Source organism: Mastacembelus armatus, chromosome 10 (genome assembly GCF_900324485.2).
Source record: "Mastacembelus armatus chromosome 10, fMasArm1.2, whole genome shotgun sequence".
NCBI classification, from domain to species: Eukaryota; Metazoa; Chordata; class Actinopteri; order Synbranchiformes; family Mastacembelidae; genus Mastacembelus; species Mastacembelus armatus.
In genome coordinates this window covers 5,429,295-5,457,210 of record NC_046642.1, presented here as the reverse complement: position 1 = coordinate 5,457,210, position 27,916 = coordinate 5,429,295, and the positions used below count along the sequence as shown (strand labels likewise).

The 27,916-nt window shown below is 37.9% G+C and overlaps 4 protein-coding genes across 9 annotated transcripts in view; 1 reads left to right on the top strand and 3 right to left on the bottom strand.

Moving 5' to 3' along the window:
- Positions 1 to 496: 496 nt before the first annotated feature.
- On the bottom strand, positions 497 to 5,711 carry asb5a (ankyrin repeat and SOCS box containing 5a). Of its 3 annotated transcripts, XM_026329662.2 has the most exons (8): positions 4,776 to 5,711; positions 4,091 to 4,264; positions 3,412 to 3,491; positions 2,419 to 2,526; positions 2,023 to 2,173; positions 1,559 to 1,693; positions 1,256 to 1,447; positions 497 to 1,066 (listed from the first exon to the last, which is right to left on the bottom strand). In XM_026329662.2, exons 1-8 carry the CDS (start codon positions 4,978 to 4,980, stop codon positions 939 to 941), a joined length of 1,173 nt encoding a protein of 390 aa, XP_026185447.1. In that variant the 5' UTR covers positions 4,981 to 5,711; the 3' UTR covers positions 497 to 938. The 3 variants fall into 3 exon arrangements, with proteins under 3 accessions (XP_026185447.1, XP_026185448.1, XP_026185449.1); XM_026329663.2 differs by lacking the exon at positions 4,091 to 4,264; XM_026329664.2 differs by lacking the exons at positions 4,091 to 4,264; positions 4,776 to 5,711 and adding an exon at positions 3,760 to 4,076.
- On the top strand, positions 5,712 to 25,247 carry ctso (cathepsin O). Of its 4 annotated transcripts, XM_033325396.1 has the most exons (14): positions 5,712 to 5,997; positions 6,636 to 6,741; positions 6,991 to 7,115; positions 9,295 to 9,462; positions 9,819 to 9,940; positions 11,133 to 11,296; positions 12,257 to 12,349; positions 12,444 to 13,972; positions 14,745 to 14,812; positions 15,898 to 15,994; positions 16,268 to 16,339; positions 18,738 to 18,800; positions 20,437 to 20,485; positions 23,937 to 25,247. In XM_033325396.1, exons 1-8 carry the CDS (start codon positions 5,794 to 5,796, stop codon positions 12,476 to 12,478), a joined length of 1,017 nt encoding a protein of 338 aa, XP_033181287.1. In that variant the 5' UTR covers positions 5,712 to 5,793; the 3' UTR covers positions 12,479 to 13,972; positions 14,745 to 14,812; positions 15,898 to 15,994; positions 16,268 to 16,339; positions 18,738 to 18,800; positions 20,437 to 20,485; positions 23,937 to 25,247. The 4 variants fall into 4 exon arrangements, with proteins under 4 accessions (XP_033181287.1, XP_033181288.1, XP_033181286.1 ...); XM_033325397.1 differs by lacking the exon at positions 15,898 to 15,994; XM_033325395.1 differs by lacking the exon at positions 18,738 to 18,800.
- Positions 13,912 to 17,988, bottom strand: tdo2a (tryptophan 2,3-dioxygenase a). The gene is made up of 12 exons (XM_026330950.2): positions 17,954 to 17,988; positions 17,692 to 17,797; positions 17,477 to 17,567; positions 17,167 to 17,237; positions 16,471 to 16,598; positions 16,160 to 16,346; positions 15,871 to 15,978; positions 15,657 to 15,768; positions 15,414 to 15,471; positions 14,726 to 14,805; positions 14,388 to 14,478; positions 13,912 to 14,065 (listed from the first exon to the last, which is right to left on the bottom strand). The coding sequence occupies exons 1-12, from the start codon at positions 17,986 to 17,988 to the stop codon at positions 13,912 to 13,914; spliced, it is 1,221 nt and encodes a 406-aa protein (XP_026186735.1).
- The window catches only part of LOC113144020 (teneurin-3), a 114,319-nt gene continuing 109,728 nt past the window's right edge, over positions 23,326 to 27,916 (bottom strand). Inside the window, exons 26-28 of the mRNA XM_033325398.1 lie at positions 25,841 to 27,452; positions 25,068 to 25,198; positions 23,326 to 24,535 (exon numbers count right to left, since the gene is read on the bottom strand). Of these exons, the coding sequence (XP_033181289.1) occupies positions 23,783 to 24,535; positions 25,068 to 25,198; positions 25,841 to 27,452 (2,496 nt within the window). The 3' untranslated portion in view covers positions 23,326 to 23,782. The remainder of the gene's footprint in view (positions 24,536 to 25,067; positions 25,199 to 25,840; positions 27,453 to 27,916) is intronic.

The following is a 27,916-nucleotide window of genomic DNA, read 5'->3' as shown; positions in this document are numbered from 1 at the left end:
CGTATGTTGAATAAATGGTCCCAGCAGGCAATAATATAGTTGTAAGCACATATAAGCTAATTTGTGTATTTGTCAATAAGTAAAAGTTTTCTAATGGGCACTGATGTGTGGCGGCTGGTGTAGTACAACTTGCTTATCCATTCTAGACACAGTCCTGACTGAAAAACACAATCTGATATGTTTTCAGAGCTACCTAAAATATTACTGTGTGCTGTAATCATTTGTGTACTATAAATACAAATTAGGGGACTCCATGTAACATCTTACTAAATATATACGTGCTACATAGCTAAAATTGAGATACTACTATATTATTCATATTATTATGTGGAGGCATTATTTAATTGTTGTATTAGCTATTCAGTCAGTAGTCGAAGCTTAAACTTGTCAACTATTTTTGTTTTCAGATTTTTAAAGTCTTTATCCTAATGAAGTCACACATCAGTAATGTCGCCCATATGTGCATTTTACAAAGACTACACATTTTGGAATAAACCAGATTTCAACACAATTTTTAATAATCTAGTAATAAGCAATGAATTAGTTATCAAATGCAAAACCATAAATAAAACTTCAAATGTATCAGTTAATTGCCATTACAACATTGCAGTCTTATATAAAGTGAACAACTTTGTGTAGCTGTGTAAAGTCATCATCTAAACACCACAAACTTAAATATATCCAGGAATGGATAAGCGTGCAATCTCATTTATGCTGCATCCTATTTCACATTCATCCAGGTTCACACGAGATGCAAGTAGCTCAGCACAGCTTGTTGCTGTTAGCAAATCTGTGACTCTGTTAGTAATTTCAATTACTTATTCTCACTGCACTGATTGGCAATTAAAATTAAAGAAGAGTTCATAGAGTTGATGTGCTATTAGGGTCAAAGTCTTAAAGTCCAATTTATGCAGACTGTTTGGTTGTTCTGCCTGTCGTCATTGGTACTGCAGGTAATTCCTAAGCCTGTTGGGCAGGGGAAGATGGGAAAGAAGGTGAAGTCTGTCACGGCCAACACAGTTCCTGATACACTGACGACATAGCTGGCTTAGTAGTCGTGGTGTAGCTATGAAAACGAGAGAATGAAATGATTTAATGATTTAGCATGAATCCGTAAAACACTTTCAGAAACAATGAGCTCAGTTAAGTAGGAACAGATTTAGTTCTAGATTTTTTTTAACTGAAGCTAAGGTAGCAGGACTTTCATCCCAGTTCCAGGATTGCATAAAAGACCAAGCCACAGGTCAGTTTGTACCTTCATAAAGCAGTAGGAAGCCCTCTGTTAAGCTGCTGGGTGGAGCAACATCTACTGGCCTCTGAAAGTCTGTGTTCCTGGCATTTATGTTGGCACCATAGTCCAGCAGCAGCCTCACTACTGGTGTGCAGTCTTTCTCTGCGGCTGCATGTAGGGGCGAATCCAAGGATTTACCCTTCTGAACATTTGCACCTGTATAGAGTGCAATTGATTATCATTCTAGACACAGCTCTGTCAGAAAAACATAATCATAATCAATAGTTTCACTTTTAAATATATATTTGCGTAGCTCTGCGAGCTGACCTTCCCTCAGTAGTTTTCTGGCACACTCCAGCTCTTGGCAGATGCAGGCTGTATAGAGTGCTGTGCCCAGGTGAGGAATTTCCATGTCTACATCTGCCCCCCAACTCACCAGAGCCTCCACACAACCATAATGACCTGGAAGTAATGGTGCATGAACACAGTAATCAGTAAGTGACAATGCAAGATAATTCTCCAAGCTGTCTACTCGGGTCATGTTAGTATTTATTTTTAAAGTCGTTTTTCAACAGTGTTTGTTAGTTCTTTATAGCACACCAAAGGACACAAATAGATGTTGAAAGACGAGAACACGTGTAAGCTCTGATTACTAAAACTGAAATAATAATTGATGCTATACTAACTGCCAAACAGTGTATGAACAGTTAATTTGAAAAGTTAGTTGAGAACTTTTTGGTATATTAGTTGATGCTTTTGGCCATATATGTAAAATATTTGTTGTAATATACCTTTGCTAGTAGCTTCATGAATTGGAGATGGATGGTATACAAGACTCTGGGGTTTTGCTCCATTTTCCAGAAGAATTTCAGTGCATGCCACACTGCCCACTGTACAGGCGTTGAACAGAGGGGTGACTCCATCAATTGTAGAAGCATTGACCTGTAAAGACATTTTCTTTTTATTGTTATTTTTAGGCCTTGTTTTACCATGCACATTGAGTAATAGCAACAGCCTAGGGGAACAGTTGAAGGGGGACAACTTAATAGGTCTACAGTGACTGTAGATGTTAGAGCAGTGCCTTGCTCATTTGTTACCTCTGCCCAGATTTTTTCAGCCATGGAAATTATGTTTGACCTGTGCAGTATGGCAACATTAAAGGGTCAGAAGGGCAAAATGTGACTTACATTTGCTCCTGCATCAATGAGAGCTCTGGCACAAGCAACATGGTCTCCAAGACAGGCCTCATGAAGAGGTGTCACATGGTCTATGGTCAGAACATTCACACTGTGACCCTAGAAAGAAAATCAAGTAGTCACAGACTAATAGTGTTTTAACAGCCATTAAGAAATGCATGACCTTTGTCAGCCTCTATTGGTCAATACTAGAAATTGCAAGGACATCAATTAAACTTATCTACTTCTATAAAACAGACCCAGTTATGGTTGTAATTTCCAAACTATAACATACACTCACATTTCAACAATTGAGTTTTATAAGCTCGCTAATTAAAGTGCAGATCCAATAGAAGTCTGGCTAATAAAGCCCCATGTGAACTACTGTAATGGTATCAATGCTATAATACTACAATGCATTGTAGAATTTGTAGCTGATATGCCTTGCTCAATTATAGCGCAGACCTTCATATGTGAGCAGCTGAAAATAGTGGAGATTGCAGTTAATGTTTTCCCAATCCGTCAATGTTATTGTTCAATAAACTATGAACCTCCCTCAGACACTGTACATAATGGTCAAATGTTTTACTACATAGATTTTATGTTTGCATATCTGTACAATAAGCTGACACAGTCTGTTTTTAAGACTTACCTTAAACACAGTATTTATTACTCATGGACAGATGTTGACTATATACATTTTATGTTGTAGACATTGCACTCATTTTAGACACTATTTAAAATCAAAGGAAGGTAATGTATTGTATTGTATTGTAATTTCAAAATCTAATCTAGACTAGCAAATTTAATAACTCATCTGTGATGGGAGGTGCCTCCTTAAATTACTCCAGCTAATTTTATAGCAACCTATGAATTCATCCAAACCTCTCTCTCTTTATCTGACCAGGAGCTACTGAACCAAATTTAATTGCACAAGGACTAAATAAAACAGAGCCAGTTTAATCAGATGTAAGTGACTGTCCTTGGCGACTGTGTTCTCTTTACCTGTAAAATGAGGGTCCTCAGGGCCAGGAGGCGGCCCTGACTTGCAGCATCATGGAGGGGTGAGCGGTCCGCCCATGACCCTGTGATGAGATTAGGAATTCAGTTCTTGACTTGTACTGTGTGAGTTTACCTTAAGCTTTTTCCATAACAATTTTAATTTAGCCACAGTACAAGAGGATAATAGTAAGAAAACCCTGTCATTCTCATGTTAATACAATGTGCAGCACACTATCATGTGACCACTAGCACGTGAAAAAACCTAATGCATTAATCTCATCACATTCACGTAACAAATTAAAATAAGCTTCATCTGGTAATTTTGCAAAATAAAAATGTCACTTAGCACACCTGAGTCAATGTCCAGAATAACAGCCAACGCATTCCACACATCATTATCATCATTGTCGCTGTCTTTTCCCATTTTTCTCATAAATTATAGATAATAATCAACTTAATTTTTTCTAACACATTCATACTATTTTATTCATGCAGTCTATTTTCCTTGAGTGACATGAATTTGAAATACAAGTGTAAAGGACCAGCTAGAGACATCAAACGGATTTCTTAGAACAAGGAAGACCATATCTACAGAACCATGACTAATAACCTATGCTTGGCTGATTAGTATTTTGTGGAGTGTGCCCACTTTAAATTAAAAATCCTCTTGAATGATAGCTACAGATTATGTTGTCGTCGTGTCGTTCTTTCCCCAGAATGTGCCTTCGAAATGCCTGTCCCTGGGAATGTGGAGTGTTGTTTTGGTTGCTGTCTGCCTGAAAGGGTGCACTGCATAGCTGGGAATGGAAACTAGGGCAGGGTGGGGGTGGGGAAGGGAAGAGGGGGGATATCATGACTATGTTCTATTAATACATTAGAGAAAAAGAGCTGTCAGCCTACAGTGTCTTCGTTTAATATTGAATGTACAGTTCAGGATTTATAAGCAGCCATTAAGCTAATGAAAGAAAAGTATCCTATCATTCATATCTACAGTATGTTTTAATGTGAACACAGTTAATGGCTCTTATACTCATTGGATTAGCAATGCAATATTAATAGGTCTTTTGTAAACATGGAAATTGTGAGTGTGTGTATGTGTGTGTCAGTGAAAGTACCATACCTTAGAAAGGAGTTTTTTTTTTTTGTTGTTTTTTTTTTTTTTTTTAATCTCTGACCTTGTGTGCCTGGACCAGACATGTCTTGGAGTATAGTGTAAATACCCTTTACAATGTGGTTACATCAATTTTCATCGAACACAAATATACCAAATATACAGTATATGTTTCAAACGTCTTAGATCAAATAAACCAGTCTTAGAAAGAAAAATGCTCTCGGAGGCTTTTTTATGTTTTTCTCAGAGTACTCACTGTGTTGTTGACCATAATCATAGAACTCTGCTGATATCCTGGCAGCTTCTTTACGGTTCCCCCGGACAATGTAGAAGTATGTCAGCAAGTTAAGAGAAATCTTAACAAAGAGCTTAAAGCAGAAAAGTGCCAAGATGCTGAGGTAAACATTGGACAACTGGGCCGCAAAGGGCTTGTTGGTGAGTTCCTCTGTTGGGTCTGACATTTCCCCTGGCACGTTACAGAAAAGCTTTGGTTATGATGAAGGCAGGCTCAGATGCCACTCCAAAAGGCACAAGAGTAGCCTATTTTTCTCTGTGTACTCACTGGTTGGCTGGTCTTGACAAAGTACGTGCTGGGAAAAAAATGCTCTGCAGCTGCTACTGTGCCTGAGATCAACTACTGCAATGTTATTGTACAGTGTGTGAGTGTGGGTGTGTGGTCACACAGTTACATAGTCCTTGTCCTAGCCACACAATCTGACATATAATGGATTTTTCATAAAGGTTAACCCATGAAAGCATTTGTCTGAGTTTGATTTGAGTGGAAACCTATGAAAATGTTACCTTACATAAATCTTTTACTTTATCAATTATCTATCTTGACAGTTTTTTTTTCTACTTCCTGCATGTTTCCAGAAAGCTCACAGATGTGACTGTTTAGATGTGTTGCTGTTCTGTAGTGAGCTCTTATGTGATAGCTTTACACTGTTAATGTGTATGATACATATTTGTCTAGCTAGAACTTAATTCTGTATATTGAAATCCATCATAACTGGACTTCAAACATTCACGTTTAGCACGTGCTCATTTTCAAATAGCCAGCTTTATTCTGAAAAGGGAGAAGTCTATCTAATGCAAATAAGAAACTTTGAGATGAAAGGGGCTTATTATAAATGCACTCCTTTTTGCAAATTTTGTGCAAGAGCCTTCATTAACTGCGCATGCGCCAGAACCCCGCACCTTTTCCGCGAACATCTAAACAATTTGTACTTCCCGTTTTAATCTCTGCGTGACTCTGGCCGAGCTGTTTTCGTCAAATGAGGCGCCGTCAGTTGTTTTTAGGTCTTACAATCGCCTTTTCCGCGCTTGTCTCTTCTGTGTGTTGTCACAATGTGACCTCGGGTGAGACTCGGACCGAGGTGAATGGCTCTGCGTTTAAATTCGGCTCGTTCAGAAAACAGTTTCACCGCTTGTACGAAATCGGCAGCGAGGAATCTGATCGTCGTCATCGCTATTTTCAGGTAAAAGAGAGAAAGACGAAGAGACGAGTTAACACTTGTTACTAACTCTGCAACACACGTCTAAAAACACGCCGCGCAGACCACGCCCACTCACGTATATGTAGGAAATGTACAGTATTTGGTAGAGAGCGGTGTGTCTGTTAATTCATTCATTTCTGTTGGGTACCCTTATTAATTAAAATGTTTATAACCTAAACAAAAACCTAACACAACCTTCATGAAGGCAGGGTTTACTTGGTTGTGTTATAAGATGCAACTAATAAACAGTTTTTTATTCTTCTTCTTATTATTATATGATATTTTTGTTGTTAAAGCATCTACACCTGAATGGCATGTTAAAAGTAAAGCTGACAGAGGGAGCTAATTTATGTAGATTACAGTGCTGTTTGATGTACAGTATGTTTTGTTTGTGAAATGTAAATCTGCAGCATAACTACTAAGTATAGGTCTGGGATTAAAATGTGAGAGTACAATGTAATCAAGGTAAAATACTGATAAGAAAAAAAGTACAAGACATGCTTGTATTTAACAAAGAAAAAAAAATCCTCTGTGTACATTATGAATAACTTACTTTGATGACTGGAGTTTCTTCTCTAGTTAGCGCTTTATCACACCTAATGTATAACTTGTTATTGTAGGATGCTACAAAGCGACATGCATACCTGAACTCATTTTCTGCAGCCCCGCAGTCTGCAAGGTATGGCATCAACCAGTTCTCAGACCTCTCACAGGAGGAATTCAGAGGTAGGTTGAAGTTTTGTCACACATTGTAAATTTGCAGAATTGGATTATTTGTGTGTGCTGCCTGTTTACTGAATCGCCTCAACAGTTGCATAATGACTGAAGTGTGTGTCCAAATTTCTTCTTCACTACTGAAGATGTTGTACAGGTGAAATATGCATCTTCTTTCCTGGATGGCTGGACTGAATTTGCACATTGTTATTGATACATGCATCTGTGCACCCAAATATGACTTATAGCTGTTATTCACAGATCTCTACCTACAAGCACAAACTTCCAGAGCTCCCTGTTTCTCTGGACCGAAGACAGTGGGTCTCCCAGCAAAATTTGACTGGAGGCAAAAAGCAGTGGTGGCACCGGTCCAAAACCAACAAGCAGTAAGTCTTAGACAGCTAGATGATTGACATTCTCTACTATCTAGCTATCAATATCCTATACATATAGAGACATTGGGTTATGTCAAGCAAATTATGTTTTTTTCTTTTTTTTTACATAAACAAATACAGCAATCACATGCTGTAGCAGCAGTAACAGCAGACAACTCAAATATTTAAGGAATCCAAATCAAATTATTGGCAGATGAAATTAAATACAAATGATTCATTTGTATTTCGTGATTTTCCACAAAAAGCAAGAGTTACCTAGTTAAAAGTTTTTAAAATTATATCTACCACCTGTGCACCAATTGTTCTTTTTTAAAAAAACTACCAGAAACATCTTGTCTTCACAGAAAAGGCCAGTCTACCAATTATACTTGTAAATCTACACTGCAGCCTCAAAGTTTCCACATTCGCAGTGTGACTGCCTTCCAAACCTGGTGTGATGGCACACAGCCATGATTGGCCCTGCACGTCTCAAAGAGATTTAGTGTGAGCACAAAGAATCTACCCCCCTTCAGCAGATGAATCCAAAAACAGCCTTGTAATATCAGACTCAGGGCATGCATTATTCTGCGCAGTGAAGGTCAAACATAAAGGAACAATAGGCAAAATACATGTTTGACTGAAGAGGCACTTTAATAGTGGTAAAGTAAAAGCTGATGAAAATAACAAACTAAGCCATTAAAGTGTGAGTTCTGCTCAGAGGCCATAGTGGACCTGGGGACACAAATTTTTTGCCTTTTGCTTACTGCTGTAACACCTGAATTTTCCTGCCATGGGATCAATAAAGTGCTATCTAATCTTAACAGGGAGAGTGCTAGTGAGATGGAGCTGTTGCTTGTCCTCAGTCAAGGTTCACTTCCTGCTCTTTTTGTCCTTCTACCTCTTTAGTCATTCAGTTTACCAGCGGGGGTGATATTTTCACAGTAAAACTGTTGTCCTAAGGGAATAGCATAGCCCATACAGGAAAAAGCCAAAACAATAACATATATTTTACTCTGTTGAATTCAGATAAGGCTTACTGCTCCAGGGAGATTCTGTACATGACCAGACTCACCTACCACTGTGCTCTGCTGCCGTGTTTCTGCCTAGATTCCTGGCTCTGTGTGTGGACCTGTCAGCAGATGCATAGATGGATAGACAGAAAATAAAACTTACTACCCTGCACCAGGACAAAAATTATCAACCCACTCACAGCTCATAAATGCATCCTGATCCAGTTTTCCCTTCACTATTATGACTCAAGTAGATTTCAGCGCTTTAAATGAGAGAGCAGATGATCCTTATATTTTGTATACGCAGCGTATATTTATCTCCCATTCCAGCAATAATGATTGATTTTGGTTCCAGTATTGATTTTAAGTCATGAAACTATATTGGGTAACCCAGTACCTGAGTTTTATATGGAGAGCTTGTGTTTTCTTCATGTTTAGAGGGATTTATGCTGAGCAAGTGGCCTTAGCAGTCTGATGCTTTTTGGAGAATGAGATGTTAGAAAACTGCGTTCTCCTACATAATGGAATGTTGTTTGTTTTCTCCTTAGAAAAGAATGGTTTTATTAAATCAATGTGGTCTATATCAGATGCAAAGTATAAGAGAATCTTTTGCTATCAAAATAATCTCAAATGATCCTCAGCCGCAAAGTTTAAGTACATTAACTGAAGCAGAAATTGTGATTTTCCTAAAGGCACATTATACCTGAGGTGTTTCTGTCAGTAGATGGCAGCAGAAAACAATTAGTCACAGTTCAGTCGACTGATCAGATCAGCTCATGTTATGAACATATATAGCATCTGTGTTCACTATAGACGGCCTTAAAAAATTCTGGTTTTGATTTCAAATGCCAGCAAATCCAAACCTTTGGTGTCTTACAACAGCTTTTTGAAGTTTAGTCATTGACCTATCCACCTTTTTTGGAATTGTATCTAAATTTTGTGTTTGTCCAAAATGCTGGTAGAGAGATTTTTGAAGATGTATTATAGCAATGCTTTGACCAGCTGGGGTGCATAAGGACACAGATCATTATTCAGTGGAAATAAACATAGTAAAAATAATAATTATTTTTTTTTTCCTGTCTGGGGACTGCAAGATGTGATGGGGTTCTTAATTTGAAAGATTTCTTAATGTTTCAGGCTTTGTTTTTGTTTTTGTCATTACCATTCATTTATCTTTGCAGTGTGGAAGTTGTTGGGCTTTTAGTGTGGTTGGTGCCATGCAGTCCGTCCATGCTATAGAAGGCTCCAAGCTGGAGCAGTTAAGTGTACAGCAGGTTCTGGACTGCTCTTATAAAAACAAAGGCTGCAGTGGAGGCTCCCCTCTGTGGGCACTGGATTGGTTAAAACAGGTATATGTTGATATTTAATTTAATTTAAGGGATTTAACATGTTTTCATGTCTTTTAGTGGCTGCAATACAGGAGGAGAATAAACTCATTACTTGACATGAACAAGAAATGTAACTGCTTATGAAAGAGGACACCTGCGTGAAGACATACCCACGCTGTTTTTGATTTTTACTATTTAGAAAAAAGGGATAGAGTCATGTATTTTAATTATTGAAATATGTAGTGGCAGTAAGCAAGATAAGATTGATGTCTTGTGTTAGAATTAGAAGACTGTGCTGTGCTAGGGTTTCATAAAGAGGATAAATGGATATTCTGTATTCAGATAACACACTTACTGAGAAATAATTTTCTTTCTAGACCGGAGTGAAATTGGTACCTCAGTCAGAGTATCCCTACAAGGCCAAGACAGGAATCTGCCATTTTTTCTCCCAGTCACATGGTGGTGTTGCTGTGACGAACTTTACTGCACATGACTTTAGGTAAAAGACATCTTTTTGTAAGCTTGTCTATAGCTAAAGAGAGTCAAATACTATATTTGTGTAAAGTCACATTGAATTTTAATGTGATTTTCATAAAGTACCAAGGACACAGGAGACAGAAAGGGATGTTAGTCCTGCTCAGTGACAGTGTTTACTGTGTCAACACAGATATGTATTGCTCTATAGCTGAGTTTCTTCACTCTGGGCCAGTCATTTTGGCCCAAAGGTTACCTTGAGTAAAACAAATCTGATCCTCTTGCTTGTTATGTTTTATTAGCAGTGTATTGTTGTTGTTCATAGCTAGGGCTGGGATTTTCTGGAGTTGGACGAGAGATTTAACTGAGTTACGTTGACAATTTAATAAGTTGTCTTCTTGTCTCTAATTTTTTTGAATTTGTCTTTCCTTACGTACGACTTTGTGTAATTGGCAATACTTATGGGGAATTTGTCAATGGAATGATTTAAAAAAAAAAAAAAAAAAAAAAAAGACAGAAGCAGTCATAGTAAATCTCAGTGTCATGGCACTTCTATTTATCTTAATAAATCTAGTTTAAAAATTTGCCATTTGACCTCTGTCTTAAGAAAGGTCAGGGTGCTGGGTCACTGAGTACATCAGTTTGTTGGAATTGAACATTTCCACAATATGGAGGCTCAAGTGTCATGGTGAAGTCTTAATCTTCTGGTACAGGGGTTCTTGAGTCACATCTTTACTGCAGCATAGCAGAAGAAAAGCATTAACATAACATTTTAAAAAGACAAGATCCCACCCCATGATGAATTGAATGCAAAATGGTTTTATTCAATATCATTTTGGCACAGGCCTAAGCTCCATGACGGCTTTATAGACCATATGTCATGAGTCTGGCAGAAGAGGGTATCATAGCTATCCTCACTGGGAATCATCTAGTGGAAGGACAAAATGGCAGAGGGTGCAACAGAAAGAATGAGGAAAATTTACAGTAATTGTTCCAACACTGATACAGTAATTGGTTAAATGAGAGGAGGAGAAGGGCAGAGAGATGGTAAAGCTGTGCAGACAGTCCCTGTGAACATTGAACTAGGATAATAACCTTCATATCTTGCTTAAATACATTTTCTATCCCATGAACATGACTGTATAATTTACCTCATAATGCCCCAAAAAGTAATGTCATCACACGGCCAAACATGCTGTTACTCTGTTATTATTCAGCGGTCAAGAGGAGGCAATGATGGGTCAGTTGGTGGAGCGTGGTCCTTTGACTGCTATCGTGGATGCTGTCAGCTGGCAAGATTACCTGGGAGGAATCATCCAGCACCACTGCTCAAGCCAATGGTCTAATCATGCTATCCTGGTTGTTGGATACGACACCACTGGTACATGCTGCCACTACTCTGGCATGAGGAAGAATCAGAGTTCAACATAAGAATGGCTTTTATGTTTTACGTGAGCTCTCTTTTAAAAAGTTTTGCAACCCTAGTGCCTGTGGAGGACTTTTAGGTAAAAATATTCCAGTCTTAATCAGCCTTAGCCACTAATTTTTGCTGCAGCATAGCAGTCCTCTAATTAAGTGCTAAAATGGAAGATGAGTCCTAAAATTCTAATTATGTATTTCTTATATCAAGTACAAAATCTACTAGCAGGAATATATTTTTTAATGTTTCCAGTGAAAATTAATGTGCCTTCATTCTGTTATTTACTCGTTATAGCAATGTGTCACAGTTTTGTTAGAAAGTATTATCTCTTATTTCTAGAGAGTCCTAGAAAAAGGTGGAAGTGCACCAGGAACATATCACACACCACTGTGAGAGAGAAAAACAAGAACAGAAAGGAATACAATTCTCAATTATTCCTGTCTTTGTCAGATGAAAATTGTATAGATTTAGACATTGTTTTGCATTCTGGTATTTTTGGTGTTGTCACCTTTGTCCTGTTAGATCTCATTGGTACACATTAATCAGAGAGTAACCAGGATGGCAAACAGTATGTTGTGTACACTTCCTGATGTCATGTACAAGATTTCAAAGTATTGCAGTTCTGGTTACTTCATAGTTGCCTCTTTAAGCTTTGTGTTATCTTTAACGCTTCTGAAAGGTTGAAAAGTTTTGAAAATATAATGTTGAACATGAACTTTTTTTCAATATGTATTCTCACTGGTTGTTTCTGGACATACTGTAGTTCATACAAGTATTTTCTGTTTCTCATCATCAATTATTACAAAAGGATCTGAGTGATTATGTAACAGCTTAAAGTGGTTGCATCTTCAGGCACACACACACACCTAGCATTCCTCTACCCTGTAAATAATTCAATATTGAAATACATGTCTGTTTTAGGGGATATTCCATACTGGATTGTGCAGAACTCCTGGGGAACCACATGGGGGAATGAGGGTTATGTTTATATAAAAATTGGTGGCAACGTTTGTGGTAAGTGCAATCTCTGCCTTTTGTCATTTTCTGTCTGCTTTTACTTTGGTGTCTGCATGTCAAGGGATTAATGCATCTCTCTTTTAATTCCCAGGTATTGCAGATTCTGTGGCAGCAGTTTTTCTTTGACAAAATTGTGTATACTTCTGTGTCAGTGTATGTGTTTCTGTGAGAGACTGTATGTGTTCACTGCTGCCAAAATTGAAATCAGTCATCTGTTTGCCTTGAAGTGTTGCTTTAAGTAATGTTTTTTTTTTTATTGAAATGTCACCATCTTGCATCACTAAAACAAAATAAATCACTTCATATGTTGACAAATGTTGGATCACAACAGAGAAATCAACACACCACCACTGTAATAATGAGAGCAGATGCACAGTACAAAATACTTATCTTAGTAAATACACAAAGTAGATACATGCTATGGGTAACAGGACTTTAACAACAGGATTTGTCTGTACAGAGATCACAGTCATTGCATATAGAACTATATTGCATATAGAACAAAATTAATTCAACATTATAGAATGCTGTACAGAACAGTGTAACAGCAGCCTTATTAATATTATGTACACAATCTGGATAATATTTCTTTTTATGTTGTGAAAATTGTTCTATTTTAGGTGTTATTGTTTATATAGAGATGTGCAGCTAAACCATATTCCAATAATCTGAAATTGCTCCCTCTCTGATGCCTTCCCCACACTCACATGAAAAGTAATGTGTTTATGACTCACCAATTTGACCACTGTTCTTAACAATCCATTTGCTTTCAGGTCAGTCACAGTAAACTTGCATAATTTTATTAAAAAACATCGGAGCAAATTTTATCAAGGAACTGTCTGCTATATTTTGTGGCTGATCAATATTAGAGATTAGAGCAAAATAGACTAATTTGGCCATTTGATTAATTCATGGTCAGACAATGCGTCACGGGTTCTGTGACCTGATGTAACAAATAGACATCTTCTTTTGTTTTGTTCTTTTTTAACATAATTTTGATATATTTGCTAGGCTTTTGGTGTTACACTGAAAAACAATTATGCTTTTGTACACTGTGTGCTAAAAAAAAAGAAAATGTACATAGTTTGTCATTTTATGCATTTGTTTATCTGTATTTACATATTCCCAATAATTTCTCACAAACCAGCAGGGATAAAATGTTGACCTGATGTTGCGTGTAATGGTTTACATTGTCAAACACTGCAAATAGTCTTTCTGTCTTACTTCCCACTTCAACTGCACTCTGACATCTAAAAATAGATTCAAGATGCTCAACATAGCATATTTTTCAGTTTTCTTCATATGCCTGTAGTGTATGAGTGTTATGTGCTAAATGGCATATATTGACTGCCCTAATAGGTTTCTTAGAAAACATTGTAATGGGTAGGTACACCAAACCTTGCGTTCTCAACAGACTGCATGTTTCTTTACATGTTTTTCATGTCCACCTATTTGCCTACAAACCTGTCAGTAAAACCTTTCTGTTATATAAATAATCCACAGATTTGGGGTTTGTTGCACTAAAATGAGGATGCCAAAACAGTCAACAGAGACACTTCTTAGTCTGAGTCTTCACTGCTGCAGTAGGAGCTGTCGCAACATTCGGCCGTGTAGAGAAAGGTATGAACATTGGGATTCAGTTTGGGCACCCAGTGGCGAGGCACCAGGAATGTTGCCAGGTTAAACAGATCCACAAACACTTTGTAGCGGTCACTAAAAGGAAAGAAAACAATTTATTAAATCTTTAACTCATGTACTTTTACAATTGAGCATCTGTTACAAATTGCACTTTCAGAAGGGCAACTTAAACTGCTGCTAGAACTCCCGTAATTTGTGTCAGCTCCTTTAAAATTAAATATACTTTGTGCATGTCTAGATGAAGAGACCATATGACAGGTTAATTTAGATAAGAGTAGCACTGTATGCTAGATAGAGTAGCACTGCCCTGTTCTTAAATAAATTAACTCTGAAGTGTTTGATATACTTGCAGGGTAAAGTGTTTAATCAGTAGGTTCAGGTTTAGAGCATTCAATACCTGACAGTAGATCGCAAGTACTGGTATCCAGATGAGCCCCCAGTGCCGGCTTTACTGCCAATCATACGATGCACCATGCATACATGATTGTCTAAAACAAAAGACAGAAATTTCTGTTGAGTGATGTTTTGGCTCTGCATGTTTCATTTGAGCCATAAATTGTGTGGACATGTGTGAAACGTGGGTCAGTAAAAAGGTATTTCATGGGAATAGCTTGTTGGATTGGACAGAAGACATGGGGATGTTGTAATCTAGCCTTCTGCCTGAGGTCATGAACTAGTTTTAGCTTCAGCCTTTTTTTCAGGTGAGAAAATGCTGCAACTGGATTTAACACTTACATCTCCATCTTGTCATAAGGGTGTCAATATCCATGAGGGATGTGAGCAGCTGAAAAGGAACCTGGAACCTTGGCTCTTCCCTAAAAGGTAGGTGAAGAATTAAAACTATGTTTTACAGATAATAATATTAAGCATGAATTTCTTTCTAGGTGATGTTGGTAGCAGTTGTGAAATGAGAGTAACTTGTTCACTACTCACAATGCAGTTAACATCTTAAGCCCATTTTTCACATTATCACTTTTCAGTGAATGTCATATGACTCAGTTGATTGACGCAAAGCCTTATTGAGTCTCACGTGACATTGTGTTCTACCACACAGGTGGTAACACACCTTTTGGTAAAACTGACAAAGATGTTCGTATACTAGTGATCAGACATCCACACAGGTAGTCCAACTGCTAGAGCTTTACACCTGCTAGGTATATCACATAACTTGGATGGCTGACATAGACATTTTAGGCGAGCAGGAAAAAATTGGTATCTCTGTGTCAGGAGCTGGCACTGAGGTGCTCATAAGCAAAAAGTTAAAACCTGAGGTGTCCCTGTGAAGCTGTGGTCAACAGACTGTATATTCTGTGCAGCTCTCCGGTGGAGAAGTGTATAATTTTATGAACCTGAAGCAAACAACACAGACACACTGTGTCAGCAGTTTCACTAGGCAGTTAAAGGTGAAGAGACAACCTCATACCTGTAGAAGTAGATCATCAGGGCACCTTGTAAAGCTTTGTAAGACAGCCGCCTCTCACCTTGTTAGAAAAACAGAAACTAAATTAAGCAAATTTAATTGTCTTTAGAGCCTGAATGTTAAAGTTCATAACAAATCATTCACAGTGTTGAGTCTGATGTTTACCACAAATACAGTATCTGAAGCACCGACAGGATTATGACATTCAATTAATTAGTCAGATTTTCTATTGTGGATAGCACTCACCTTTGCTAAGGAGATGGTCATGACGCTTTTCATCAAACAGAGAAGTGAAGAGCTCTTTCTGTTTGATCAGCTCAGCCATCAATTCTTCTTTTTCCTCAGAATCTGGCATTTTCTTTGGAAAAAAGAAGTAAATAAAAATAGTCTCTTGTCAATCATCTGTGCACTCCAGGGAAAGCAAAGAAAGTTGGTTTAGAAAGCTGGAGTCAACACTTACCTCAATTTTCTCTTTCTCCTCATTCAGCCCATGAAATATATTGATTTCCAGCTTTTCCCAGAAATTGAATCCATCCACCTCCAAGCCAGGAGTTCTCTCCAGCCACTCCTAAGAACAGTCCAAGGTTTTGTCACATTTACACTATGATCAGTTGCAAATAGGTTTATACAGAATACGATGGAGCAAACAGAACATTGAAACTCTGTGGACAATAGGCTACAATGATGCTTACTTTGTCATGACTAAATCTAAAAATTGATGACAGTGTGCAGGTGGTTGGTGCTTGTACCTCAACTAGCTTTAAGAGTGTTGGCTCCTGTTCAGTGGCAAGCAGCATCTCACTGTCACGACCGCTGAAATTGTCTCTGTAATGGCGTCTATTGTATGGAACCCTCAGGTTGTCTGGGACTCCGATTTTGTTCTCCAACAGACGAAACTGAAGGCTTTGAAAGCCAGAGGCTGGAGACAGGTATTCCCTACACACACACACACACACACACACACACACACAGAAGTAAGCATACAGTACACACACAGTGCATTTCATATGTTTTTTTTAAAGCAGAAGTAGAGTTACCCAGAAGTTATTTACGAACTCACCTAAAGTCAAAAAAGTCCAAGGCAGTCATTGTTTCCAAAACAGCAAACTGGTCGACCAGCAGTCTTAAGATCATTACAGTCCTGTGGATCCGAGTGTTGACTTTGAGCATGTTGCGTTCATCTCGGACCTTCAGGGGAAAATAAAGAGGCATTAATTGCTAATCCCTGTAAAGCTTGTGAGTACATACGTGGATGGAAGAAAGTCTAATGAAATAAGAAGAAATCCTAGATGTTTGCATCATTATTTCAATAATGTACGTCACTTCAAAGGAAAAAGTATTTGCAACTACCTCTAATTTTAATTCAGGACATGAGCTTGGATGATGCACAAATTTTATTTTTCCTTGACTTGCTGATTGAATAAAATGAATGTTTTGTACTGAATATAACTTCCTCTTTAACAGAGTTAACTGTCATAGATTCCTGTCCTATGATTATGGATCATCAATTTATTTAAATTGCTCTACCTCGTGATTTAATATTCTGAGCAGCATTTAGGCTTCAAAACCTGGTACTTCACATCTAGAAGCTTTGAATCTAGTGGTACAAAATGTTCTTCTATACTTCAGAATCATATCTAAGAAACAATATACTGTCAAAATTTGTATTTTCTGTATTTTATACACAGTAATTTAGACTATTCTTTATGAATTTGTACAAAAAAAAAAAGCATGTACTTTTACAGATTGGACTTACGTGTCCACTGGTGAAGATCTCTCGCACTGAATCAAGTTCAAACAAAATCTGTTTGAACCACAATTCGTAAGCTGGAATAAAACACATAGTTGAAAAATCTGAACATTTTTAGTTTAATATTAATAAGTAAATCCGTGAACAGGGTTGGGGCATATGAGATTCATATCACATTGATATAACAAATATATTTTAACAAGTTGTGAAAACAAGTTAAATTTCCTAATTAATCACTAAATAAAATTACCACAATTTGATTTCTGTAAGATCAGTTTAAAAATGTTACTCCTAAATTCTACAAAGCAGGTTTTACCTTGATGGGTGACAATGAAGAGGTGCTCGTCGTGGATCTTATTACCCTTTACTTCACTCTGTAACACCTGGGCTGAGAGCACTTTGTCAAGCTGAGATTTGGAAAGAAAGAGAAACTTTAATCAAAAAACAAATGCAAATTCCAATTCCTATCTTTCATTAATAAAGCCACATACAAAGACTTATTCATATAACACTATAGGTGATGTTTTCTACCTGCAGGTAGTCTCCATAGATGATTCCTCCTTTAATGGCCTTGTTAACCCCTGCCTGAGAGGCATCCTCATTTTCTTCTGTTTTGGGAGGCTTGTTCTTAAATAACCTGTGAAAAAGAGATAGCCTTTTTGTCGCTTAGTGTTTTCCAGAATAAAATCATATTGAGCATTTAAAGTGATACAAGAAAAATACAGAAAAATTAAATAGAGTAGCTAAATTCCATGAGTGCCTTCCTTTAGATGCATTAACAAAATGAACATACAAATGCCTCTTCTCAAAGTATGGACATCCGCTCATGACTTGACCAAATCAGTTGCTTGTGAGATGTGATCTCCTTTCTCAATTAATATTAACTGAAATTGTGTTGATCTCTATCCAGATCTTTAAAGGTTCACCTCATCCAATCACTCATGAGGATATAGTCACCATCCGGCCCGCCTCTCCTTTTCCCCTACAGAGTCATTGTTTACTTTGAACTGTGCCCATTTTCTGGACTTTGACCTGCTTAAAAAACAAAAAACAAAGAACCTTTCCCATACATACTAGTTATCTACAAATAATCGTATCAACAGGAAATGAAAGGAATGAAATCAGTAAAAAAGAAGCTCAAGGCTACCTAGAACAAATGGTGTATTCAGGAAACTTCTCCAGATGATGTCTCTGTCACAGGCCATCCTCGGTATTTACTCTCAGGGACTGTGCATATATCACAAATAGTGAACTTGATTATATAAGCATCTGTGAGGCCTGTAGTTCAAATACTGTGTTGATATTGGCGTCACACACTTTTAAGTTCTATAATGCTGTTCAAATTACCCAAAGAATAGTTTTAATCACAAGACAAATAAAGTAGATAAATAAAACACTTGTTCTCAACCTCGACCACCTGCTTATACAGCAAATATTATAAACACATCCACTAATTACATCAAAGGGTTTTTAAGAGTAGAGAAGATAAACTTTTCAGTTAAATGAGTAAAATAAATTAACTATGTACATTAACATTGTAATTTTTAACCAAGAGATTTCCTGTTGTCAATCTTTAGAGAGCTGGAGTCAACACTTACCTCAATCTTTACCTAAAATGAAAGCATAAACACTTATATCAGGTATGTAAGCTGAAGTTTTTCCCGTGTGAAACCTTATGAATTGTATCGCAGTGTTCCTGGGGAATCATTGTCTCTTTGGGTCATGGGGTCATCTTTAAATATTGGCAGTTTGGTTAATATTTTATTTATATTTGTGAACACCATTGGTGATGTGCAGTTTTCAAGGTTATTGAGGACACGTGGAACTGTTCTAAAAACAGACAGACGTTGGCATATTTGTGGTTGTTTTTGCATATTGATCCTATATCTGTAGCTCTCGCACTGTGCGAGTGTTGCCATCTAAATATTGTAATTCAGTTCAGAGGAACTATTTGTCTGATTTTATTTACAATTGGCCATCAGTTGAAAATGATGTCACGCCAGCATACTGTCAAACCCAAAATGCTTTGGTTTTTTTTTTGGTTTTTTTATAACCAATAGTTAACCCAGATTACTCACTGTAAGACTCAGAATCCACCATCCACTGTTTTTGGAAAATCTCTAAGATACTAGCTCCCTTGTTTTTCATCCATGCTTTTAGTAGACCTCTCAAATACAGTCTCAGCAGCCTCCAACTGTCCTCAGAAGATCAGAAGGATGATAACAAGCAGCTATTTCTGAATTGGGACATGGTACAAGCTAAGCAATAAGGCAGCCTTAAAATGCTTTGTTCTTTTTCCCATTTAGATGAGTAGTGGATGAGATGGCAGAGATGAGATGAGGCAGTCAGTGTAAATCTTCAACAGCTTTGAAACTGTGCATCTCAACGATAGGACATGTCATTATGCATTATCGCCAAGGTGTGGATGAGTCACTGATGAAAAGAAAGCAGGGATGTAGCCTGTTTTTTTTGTGTGTGGGGGGGTATGTTTTTCTTCCCGGTTCATTGCCATATAAAAACAACAGTTCTGCAGTCAAAGGTCTCATATGCAGGTGTGTTGGTATCTCAGTTCAGCTATTGGCTACCTTTGTCTCAACCTCTACATCACGTTTTCTTGATGTACACCTGAGATCAATGTATTTATTAAGTGTAAAAAAAGAACAGAAATCAAACAAAGCAAATTTTTAAATAAATAGTATAATTAGCCTGTTGCCCTGTGTTCCAGCCACCCATTTAGAAACAATCGGTGTAAAGGAGCTGATTTAATACTGTAAAAATTCACAGCATTTTAAACTCACCCCTTAGAATCATATCATTAAATTACTAGATGTTTAGATAAAAGTATTTAAAGACTATGATGTAATACTCAGATATAATCAGCAGACATGCATGTTAGCCCTTCTAGATGACGTTTGATTCAGAAATATATTACCTGTGTATACAACACCAGGAGACAGAGATATTGGTTTTGTATTTTAGATTAGATTTAGATTCACGATTGACTTTGTGTAGTGGACAAAACTGACAGTATTGATTTATTGTAGCACAGTGACACCTGAACTTTGTCTTGTTTCCTTTTTTATTCATTAAATGTGAACAGCAGTTTAGAAACTGAAAACAATAAAGGGCACATTTCTTTCTGGGTTTGATAAATGCTTGCATTTTTTGTGTTTTTTAATTTTGTAATTTAAATTTTTGCTGTAAATCTTGTTAGGAAATTGTGACAATGAACTGAAACTTTTTTTAATCTCAAATTTCATTTTGATTTATCTACAGATCCTGCTGGGTTTGTGTCGAAGGAAAAAGCCACAGACTCGAGGGGAAGGTGAGTAAAAGCATTACTGAACACTGTCATCTTGTTTGCTTTGAAAGGTTAATAACACCAGTTGACAAAAAAAAGCAGCTCTGGTAAAAGTCACACATCAACACAGAGTTTTACATCCTAACATATTAGGAGAAATGTACACTGTCAGAGGAAGGGAATTTAAAAATTGATATGTGTGATGCCCTTGAAGTCACACTGCTATTTTATTTACTAGAACTAGAGATCTCAATCTGACTGTTTATAAATGTCTGATTGAACGCTTATGCTTCTAATATCACTTTAACAGTTGCTGCTTTACATTACTGCACCTTTCCTTACTCTGAGCTTTATGTCATATGATCTTCATTAAGTTTGAGTCAAAGGCTTTTAAAGCATTTTCAACTTATTAAATTCAAGATTATTTCCTAAATCCCAATGTCTGTCAGATTAGAAGCATCATGGAAGGAAAATGTACAGCTACAGGTATCGTTTCACTTCAGGGACATGAGGCCATTGGCTGTGTGACGTCAAACTCATGTATCATGTGTAGCTGTAAATGTTAACAAGACGGCCGACGATTTCCATATGGCTCCCGTTTGTGTACAGTTCCCAAATCGAGACTTGAATTAATTATGAAACATGCTTCTTTTTTTCTATTACTCTGATGTTATTGCATGAAGCGTTTGGGTCTTTGATGTTCTTGAAAAGTCGTCCCATCTCTTTTATATAAGCCTTTGAAGTGAGTGTAGTTGCACAATGTTACTGATATGGCCCTGTTGCTTTTGCAGTGCCACCTGTGGTCAGGGTGTGATACTGCAGGTACTTGGATTACCCCCCCCCCCAACATTTAGCTTACAATTGACTAGAATTAACTTCATGTTGGAGTTCAGAGCAATATTTGAACCTTTCTGGCAGTGCAGTGCCAGAAAGGTGCTGGTTGCTGTTGTAGAAAGTGTACTACTATATAATAGACTATAAACAGTAAGCTGGATGACTTTCTAAACTATGCACTTTGTACCACTAGGGAGCATCAGTGGACTTTTAAGAGAATTTAAATTGAATGCTTCATATTTGGCAGAGTTGAGGTTGTATTTGATGAATTTTCAGCAGAGATTTAGTGGAGATTGAAACTTTTTGTACAGATATATCAGAAAAATGGGGGAATTATAAGTTCACTGTAATTTCAGTGTAAAGGAACAATACATAGTGGCTCAGAGAGGAACTCTAATATATTTCATCATATAGGTTGCTGGTGGCAGGGGACAGGGGGGTAGACCCTAAGGGAGCCTGATGAGAACTTTGAAGGCATATTTTTCTGATTTTGAGAGGAGAGAGAAACACTTGAAGCAATGTGGCTTTGCTGAGCTTTTTATGTCATAAAACATTTTAAAATTTCTGAGACCATATTAAGAATCTGTGGGATGCTGGAACAGCAGAGAGGAGGTTAAAAAACTGCAGTAAAAACAACCTTTGAGCAAAGAAATGTTTTGCTCCCATTTGGTATGGAATGCCGTTTGAAGTTTGCCATGAAAGAGAAATCGCTTTCATAAGAAGGGCTTATTCTCAGAATTATCCACTCCATCATCAGAACTCTTCTGTGCTTTGATGAATGTAACTTGTGCGTGGGAAAGTTGATCACAGCCCCATTGTAATTATAAAAACTGAGCTAACAAATGTTCACGAAAACTAAAAATGAAATTTTCTTTTAGTGGATTATGTTTAATTAGCTGCATTTCAGGTTAGTCACAAATCAAATTTCATCAGCAATAGTTCAGTTGAAAACAGCTTCAAGTAGGTGATTTAAAAGTAATGCTGTAATTTTTGGCTTGTAGCTCCTCAAATTGACTTTTAATGAATATAATTTGTAATTGTGAAGGTTTTGCATACGTAACTATTTAGTGTGTCTTTGACACTGATTCAAAATAGTGTAAAACCTGCCACTTAATTCTTTTCTCACATATATTATTAATTTAAACTGAGCAGTTTGTGAGATGACAAAGGAAAGGAAAAACTCCATGTCCATGGCTTAAAAAAACAACACACCGGAAAGAACCCCAATATAATTTTTAATCCATGAGTGCATTTGACAATCCAAAAAAAAAAAATTATACCTACCGCGAACAAGGATGTGATCTGTATTGGGTCCACTGTAACCTTGTTATGTGAGATTGGTTTATGAAAGGTGTTGATGAGCCAGGTCAAAAGGCATTATACCAAGTAAACATTAAATTTAGTGGAAATAATAGACTGCATGTTATAGATACATCACCATTTGTCACTACATGCACAGATTTGTTAATCACTTAGAGCATTGTGAAGAAGCCCCACATTAGCCATATTAGGTGGAGCATAACGTTTTTAAAAAAAAAAAAAAAAAAAAAAAAAAAAGCATGTCTGAAAAATCAAAGGAAAAAGCAATCAGCTGGACTTTATTTATGTAAAACACAACATAAATTACTGGTAATAAGACTAGTACAGACATTTATTCCATTTCTTTAAAAAAATGCCATAAAACTCTTGCATAATTTACAAAACATGGTGCCCTGTGCTATCCAAGGCACAGCTGTGCCTTTTTCTCCCCCGATAGAGTCCTTCATACATTTGTTGTCCTTTTTCCCACAATGACTATTGGGTATTTAAACATGGAAACATTTTTTTCAGTTTAAAATCATCTCAAGGAGAATGAGACATTTTGATGTTCTTGATGTTTACAGTGCTAAATCAGGTATACATAGTGGTTGTTTGGTGACGATAGCGCTAACGTTTCTAATGACCAGTCTCTGAATTAAAAAAAAAAAAAGAAAAGGAAAACAACCATCTGCCCAAGGACACTGCTTGCTCTGGGCCTGTGAACTCATGAGCCCAGTAGAGAAGTACAGATATGCATAATGTAAACATTTACTTTGCTCTTACAATACTCTGTTGAGCCAGACTTTTCTTGATGAAAACCAAAAAAATAAATAAATAAAAAAATCAAACACTGGTAAATTAGCTCACTATTTCCTGCAAAGACACCACAATTCCTCTGCTTCAAAGTCCAGAGTCTGAAAGGCTTGTGCTACAGAGGAACAGACCTGTAATTGCCATGTTAAGGCTCGGTGTAGTTATACATTTACTCTGTAGTCCCTAGGTTACAATGCACAGCATTGCTTTTGAATGCTTTTATTTTTTCTTCTTCTTTTTTTTGCTTTTTTACAAAAACACATGGACACTCAGGGTACATATCAGCAACCTTGTGATTGCAGTTGCTTTTCATTTTGTCCGCTAGTATGCTTCTACCAAATTACATCTCTTTGGCAGAAAATGCAGCTGGTATTGTTACCTTTTTCCAATTTCACTTTGCCGAAGAAAGTGGATGTTATTTGCGCTGTCTGCTAATTCTGGGTACTGCTCGATTGAGAGCACATAGTACCCATCATACCCTAAAACCTTTCCACTACTCAAAAGCTGCCTCTTCTCTCCCTCTGTCCAGGGCCGGACCCCCTCCTCACCATCTCGCACTCGCTGCTGTTCTCTTGCCCAGGCACCTGCCAAGGCACGCTGACGGGCGAGCTCAACGACCCGTGCTTTCTCCTCATCCACGGTGGATCCATAGCGGATATGAAGAGCTAGAGCACCAGCACGTATCTCCACATCTGCGAAACGCCGAGTCCGACTGTCCATGACTGTGGTGGACTGGGATACTGTTACGTTGACACCATTCTCCAGTGTCTTGTGTCCACTGGTGAGATGCAGTGCAGCAAGGTCAGCATCTGGAAGGCCTGGCTTGACAAAGTAGTGTGTGTCCCGCCCTTCTACAGTGAAGTGAAGGTCCTCCAGATAGAAAGCGTTGTTAAAGATTGTTGCAACCTTGACACAGTCCTCACTGGCCACATTGAGTGTGTGAGTGTGGACACTACCCTTGTATATGGCGAACATAACAGCTCTCCCAATGGGAGACATTGCTGCTGAGAACCACAGCCAAGACTTTTCACCTCTGCGACCTCGACTGAGATGGACCTGTGGCAGCCGCTCAAATGACAAGAGAGAGTGCGCTTGTCTAGTTACTTCCTGCTGGACCCCAGAGATAGACTGTAGGAAAAGTGCAGTGAAACGTTAATGCCTGAACATGGCAGAACCTAACTCTTCAGGCCATTTAGAACCAGCTACTGCTCTGCTTCAGAGACTTTTTCATTCTCATCTAAGATAATGGTATTTTTAAGCTGTGTTCTGAAGCCAAAAGTAGATAAATCCCCCATGACAATTTTACAGCAACACTTTTTGTGTTAGGGCATTAGACCAAAGAATTCTAGCATAAATAACTTCAGAAGATTGTTTTAACAGTAGCAACACCAAAGTATTACATATGAAGTTAGACAATGTGAATGTGTGTTCAGCTGGTAACTATAACAAGAGTAAGGAAAAGATTTTGCTGATTGTGGGTATTATGTAAATATGCCCCAATTAAAATTGATATTCTATAAAATACATTGCAATCCAATTAGAAGATGGCAACATCAGGATACTGAAGTAAAAAGAAAACAATGAAGAAAAAAAGGTTTTCCTTCTCTGTTTGTTTATTGTAGTCAATATGCAAAAGAGATTTTTTTTAAAAATTACCCACCGGCAGATCATCCCAAAGCTGACTCTTCCTCAGTTCATAGGATGGCATGCTTAAATCAAATTTTGGGACCGGAAACCCAGGAATGGTGTTGTGAAGATGAAATCCAAATGTTACAAGCCAGCTGTTCACATCTGTTCAAGAAAAAGAAATTCAAAATAAAGTTTCAAGTTAGAACATGGATATCGTTGAACCTTTCTTCATATTTTTATTAGCCAAACATTTCTGGAGAATTTAGCTAAAATATTTATACTGACCCAGAAAAGCAGATTTTAACGCTCAAATGCATTATGTGACAACCCTGTTACTTAAATGCTTGAAACTGATAATGAAACTGAAAGTACAGCATGTGATATATTACAGAATAAACAGCTAATGAAGTAGAGCTGGAAATAATCAATAATGCTTATTAGCGTTAAAACAATTAGCTGATCTATCGATTGACAGAATATTAATTGGCAGTTACTTTAATAACTGGTTGATAATTTTTCAAGCAAAAATGCCAAACATTCATTGGTTCCAGCTTTTCATTTATGAAGAGAGATATCTGCTGCTTTTATTTTTTATAATATAACAATGTCTGAATCAATGGTGAGAGATAAAAATTACATTTGCAAATTATAATTGGCATTTCCACTATTTTCTGACAGTTTAGAGATGAAACAATTCATGGAGAAATTAATCTGAAGAAATACCAATAATGAAAATAATAATTAGTTGCAGCCCCAATAATCATCATCAACAGTAACAGCATTTTCAGCTTCTGTATCTCTTACCTGCGACATATTCTCTCACTTCATGGACTTTGCTGATGGGGTTGTTATTTCTAAACATGTATAAATTGAAAGGAGCAGGCTCTTTGCCCACTTTTTTCCAAGTAGAGATATCTGGAACAGTCCACCGTCCAGACATTATATCATAATCCTGCTCCCCAAAGTGCAGCAGTTTGGTCAGGGGGTCATACAGTCCTCCATGAAACCCGAGCACTAGCTGGAAATCTGGGTTCGAGTCGAAATAGACCTCACCGTATGCTGTGTACTGAAGTTGTTTGACCAGGAGACCATTACTGGTAAAGACAGCTAGAGGTGTGCCAGTGTTATCACAGGCAATGTAGAACTCTTCTCCACTACTAATCTCCATAGCAAACACATGGCCTTGAAGGTCATAGTAGAGCGAGGTGATCTCTGAACTGGAGTGGTTGTACAAATGTGTAATGCGGGCTGGGTAGCTCAGGTCTGCATAGAAGTACTGTAGGTGCTGCCCCAAGCTGGTCTTGGTGGATACTCTGCGGCCGAGCCCATCATAGCGATACTGAATTGTCCAGCCACTGCTCTTGCTGTAGACCCGTACCAAGAGTCCTTTGGAATTGTACTCAAAGATTTCTGCTCCCCTCTGACGAAGGAAACCATCTTCATCCATTCTGTATTGGATATCTCCAAGGCGGGTGATGCGGTCCCTCAAGTCATAGCGCAGAGGCAGAAGTCTGGCACTGTTTCCAGCATTCAGCAGGTGCAGATTTCCATTAAGGTCATATGTGTAGCGCCACATCACTTTCTCATTCAAATACACAGTCTGCAGCTGGCCATCCACGTCATACTCATAGCTGTACTTGGTAGTATTGGCAAAGGGGCCAATCTTGATCTCTCGCTTAATGACTCGACCAACATCATCATACTGGAAAGTGATCCAGTACATGAGTGAGCGAAATATCTCATACTGGATCTCCTTGATGCGTCCATGTGCATCAAAATGCTTAGTGTAGGTCATGACAGCAGTGGAGATGATCTGATTTATATCATAGTAGATCACCCCAAACTTTCCAAACTGCTCAACTTTTCCTGAGATGTCATCAAACTGGTATAGATCAATGGGTAGTGGAGTTTCATTGATAACACCTTGCACACTGGTGACACGCAGGCTGCTGTCATATGTATAATCAAAACGTGCATTAACCATGCCATCCTCACTGAAGCGGAAAATCTGCCGGTCCACCAGGGGACCCACTTGGCGGTAACGGATCGAACAGATGAAACCTTCATTCTGCAGGTTTACGGTCTTCAGCACACCTGCCGTCTCGTCATAGGTGAAGCTGACCCTTGTACTGTCATAAAGGATCTCTGACAGTTTATTCTGCCGCCGATACCTGTACAGGACTCTACGCCCTGTGCCGAGGTGAGCTACTCTCAGCAGGAGGCCGTCTTCACTGTAGTCTACAGCCACTGAGGCATTGCTCTCTGGAGGGTGATAAAGGTTCCTGTAGTAGCCCACTGAACGGATGGTCTGCATGGTGTAGCGGGCCACGCTTGGCATGGTGACAGCAGAAAGCCGGTCCAGAGAGTCAAAATCAAATATGTACTGGCGCTGACTGTGGAGCAGGAGAACCATTGACTAGAGGGAAAAGAGCAAAATAGCAAGTGTTTTCATGAACTGCATAATATTTTTTACATAATAAATGTATAATGTCAGGCAGGGTGAGTGGAGAGACAGTGAATAGAAAAAGTTTAACAGGTTATAAGAAAAATGCAGAAGGTAACATTAACAATCAGTGTGAGCAAATTGTCGAATGTATCATAAATGACACAGACCTGTCAATAACAGTCTGTACTAAGCATGCTGATGTAGCAAACATAGAAATTATTGCTAATGATTGTCTAGTAGTCAGTACATACAGTACATACATATCTGATATAAGCAGTGGTGACTTTTTAAATACCTACAGTTTAATCAATAGCTTAATTAATTTCTGTAGTATGCACTTTGGTTCCTGGTCTGTTTTCTAAAGGTTTACTTTTCTTGTTGCTTTCTGTTAAAATGTCATGCCCAGTCATCCGTTACTACATTGAGGTTCGCTT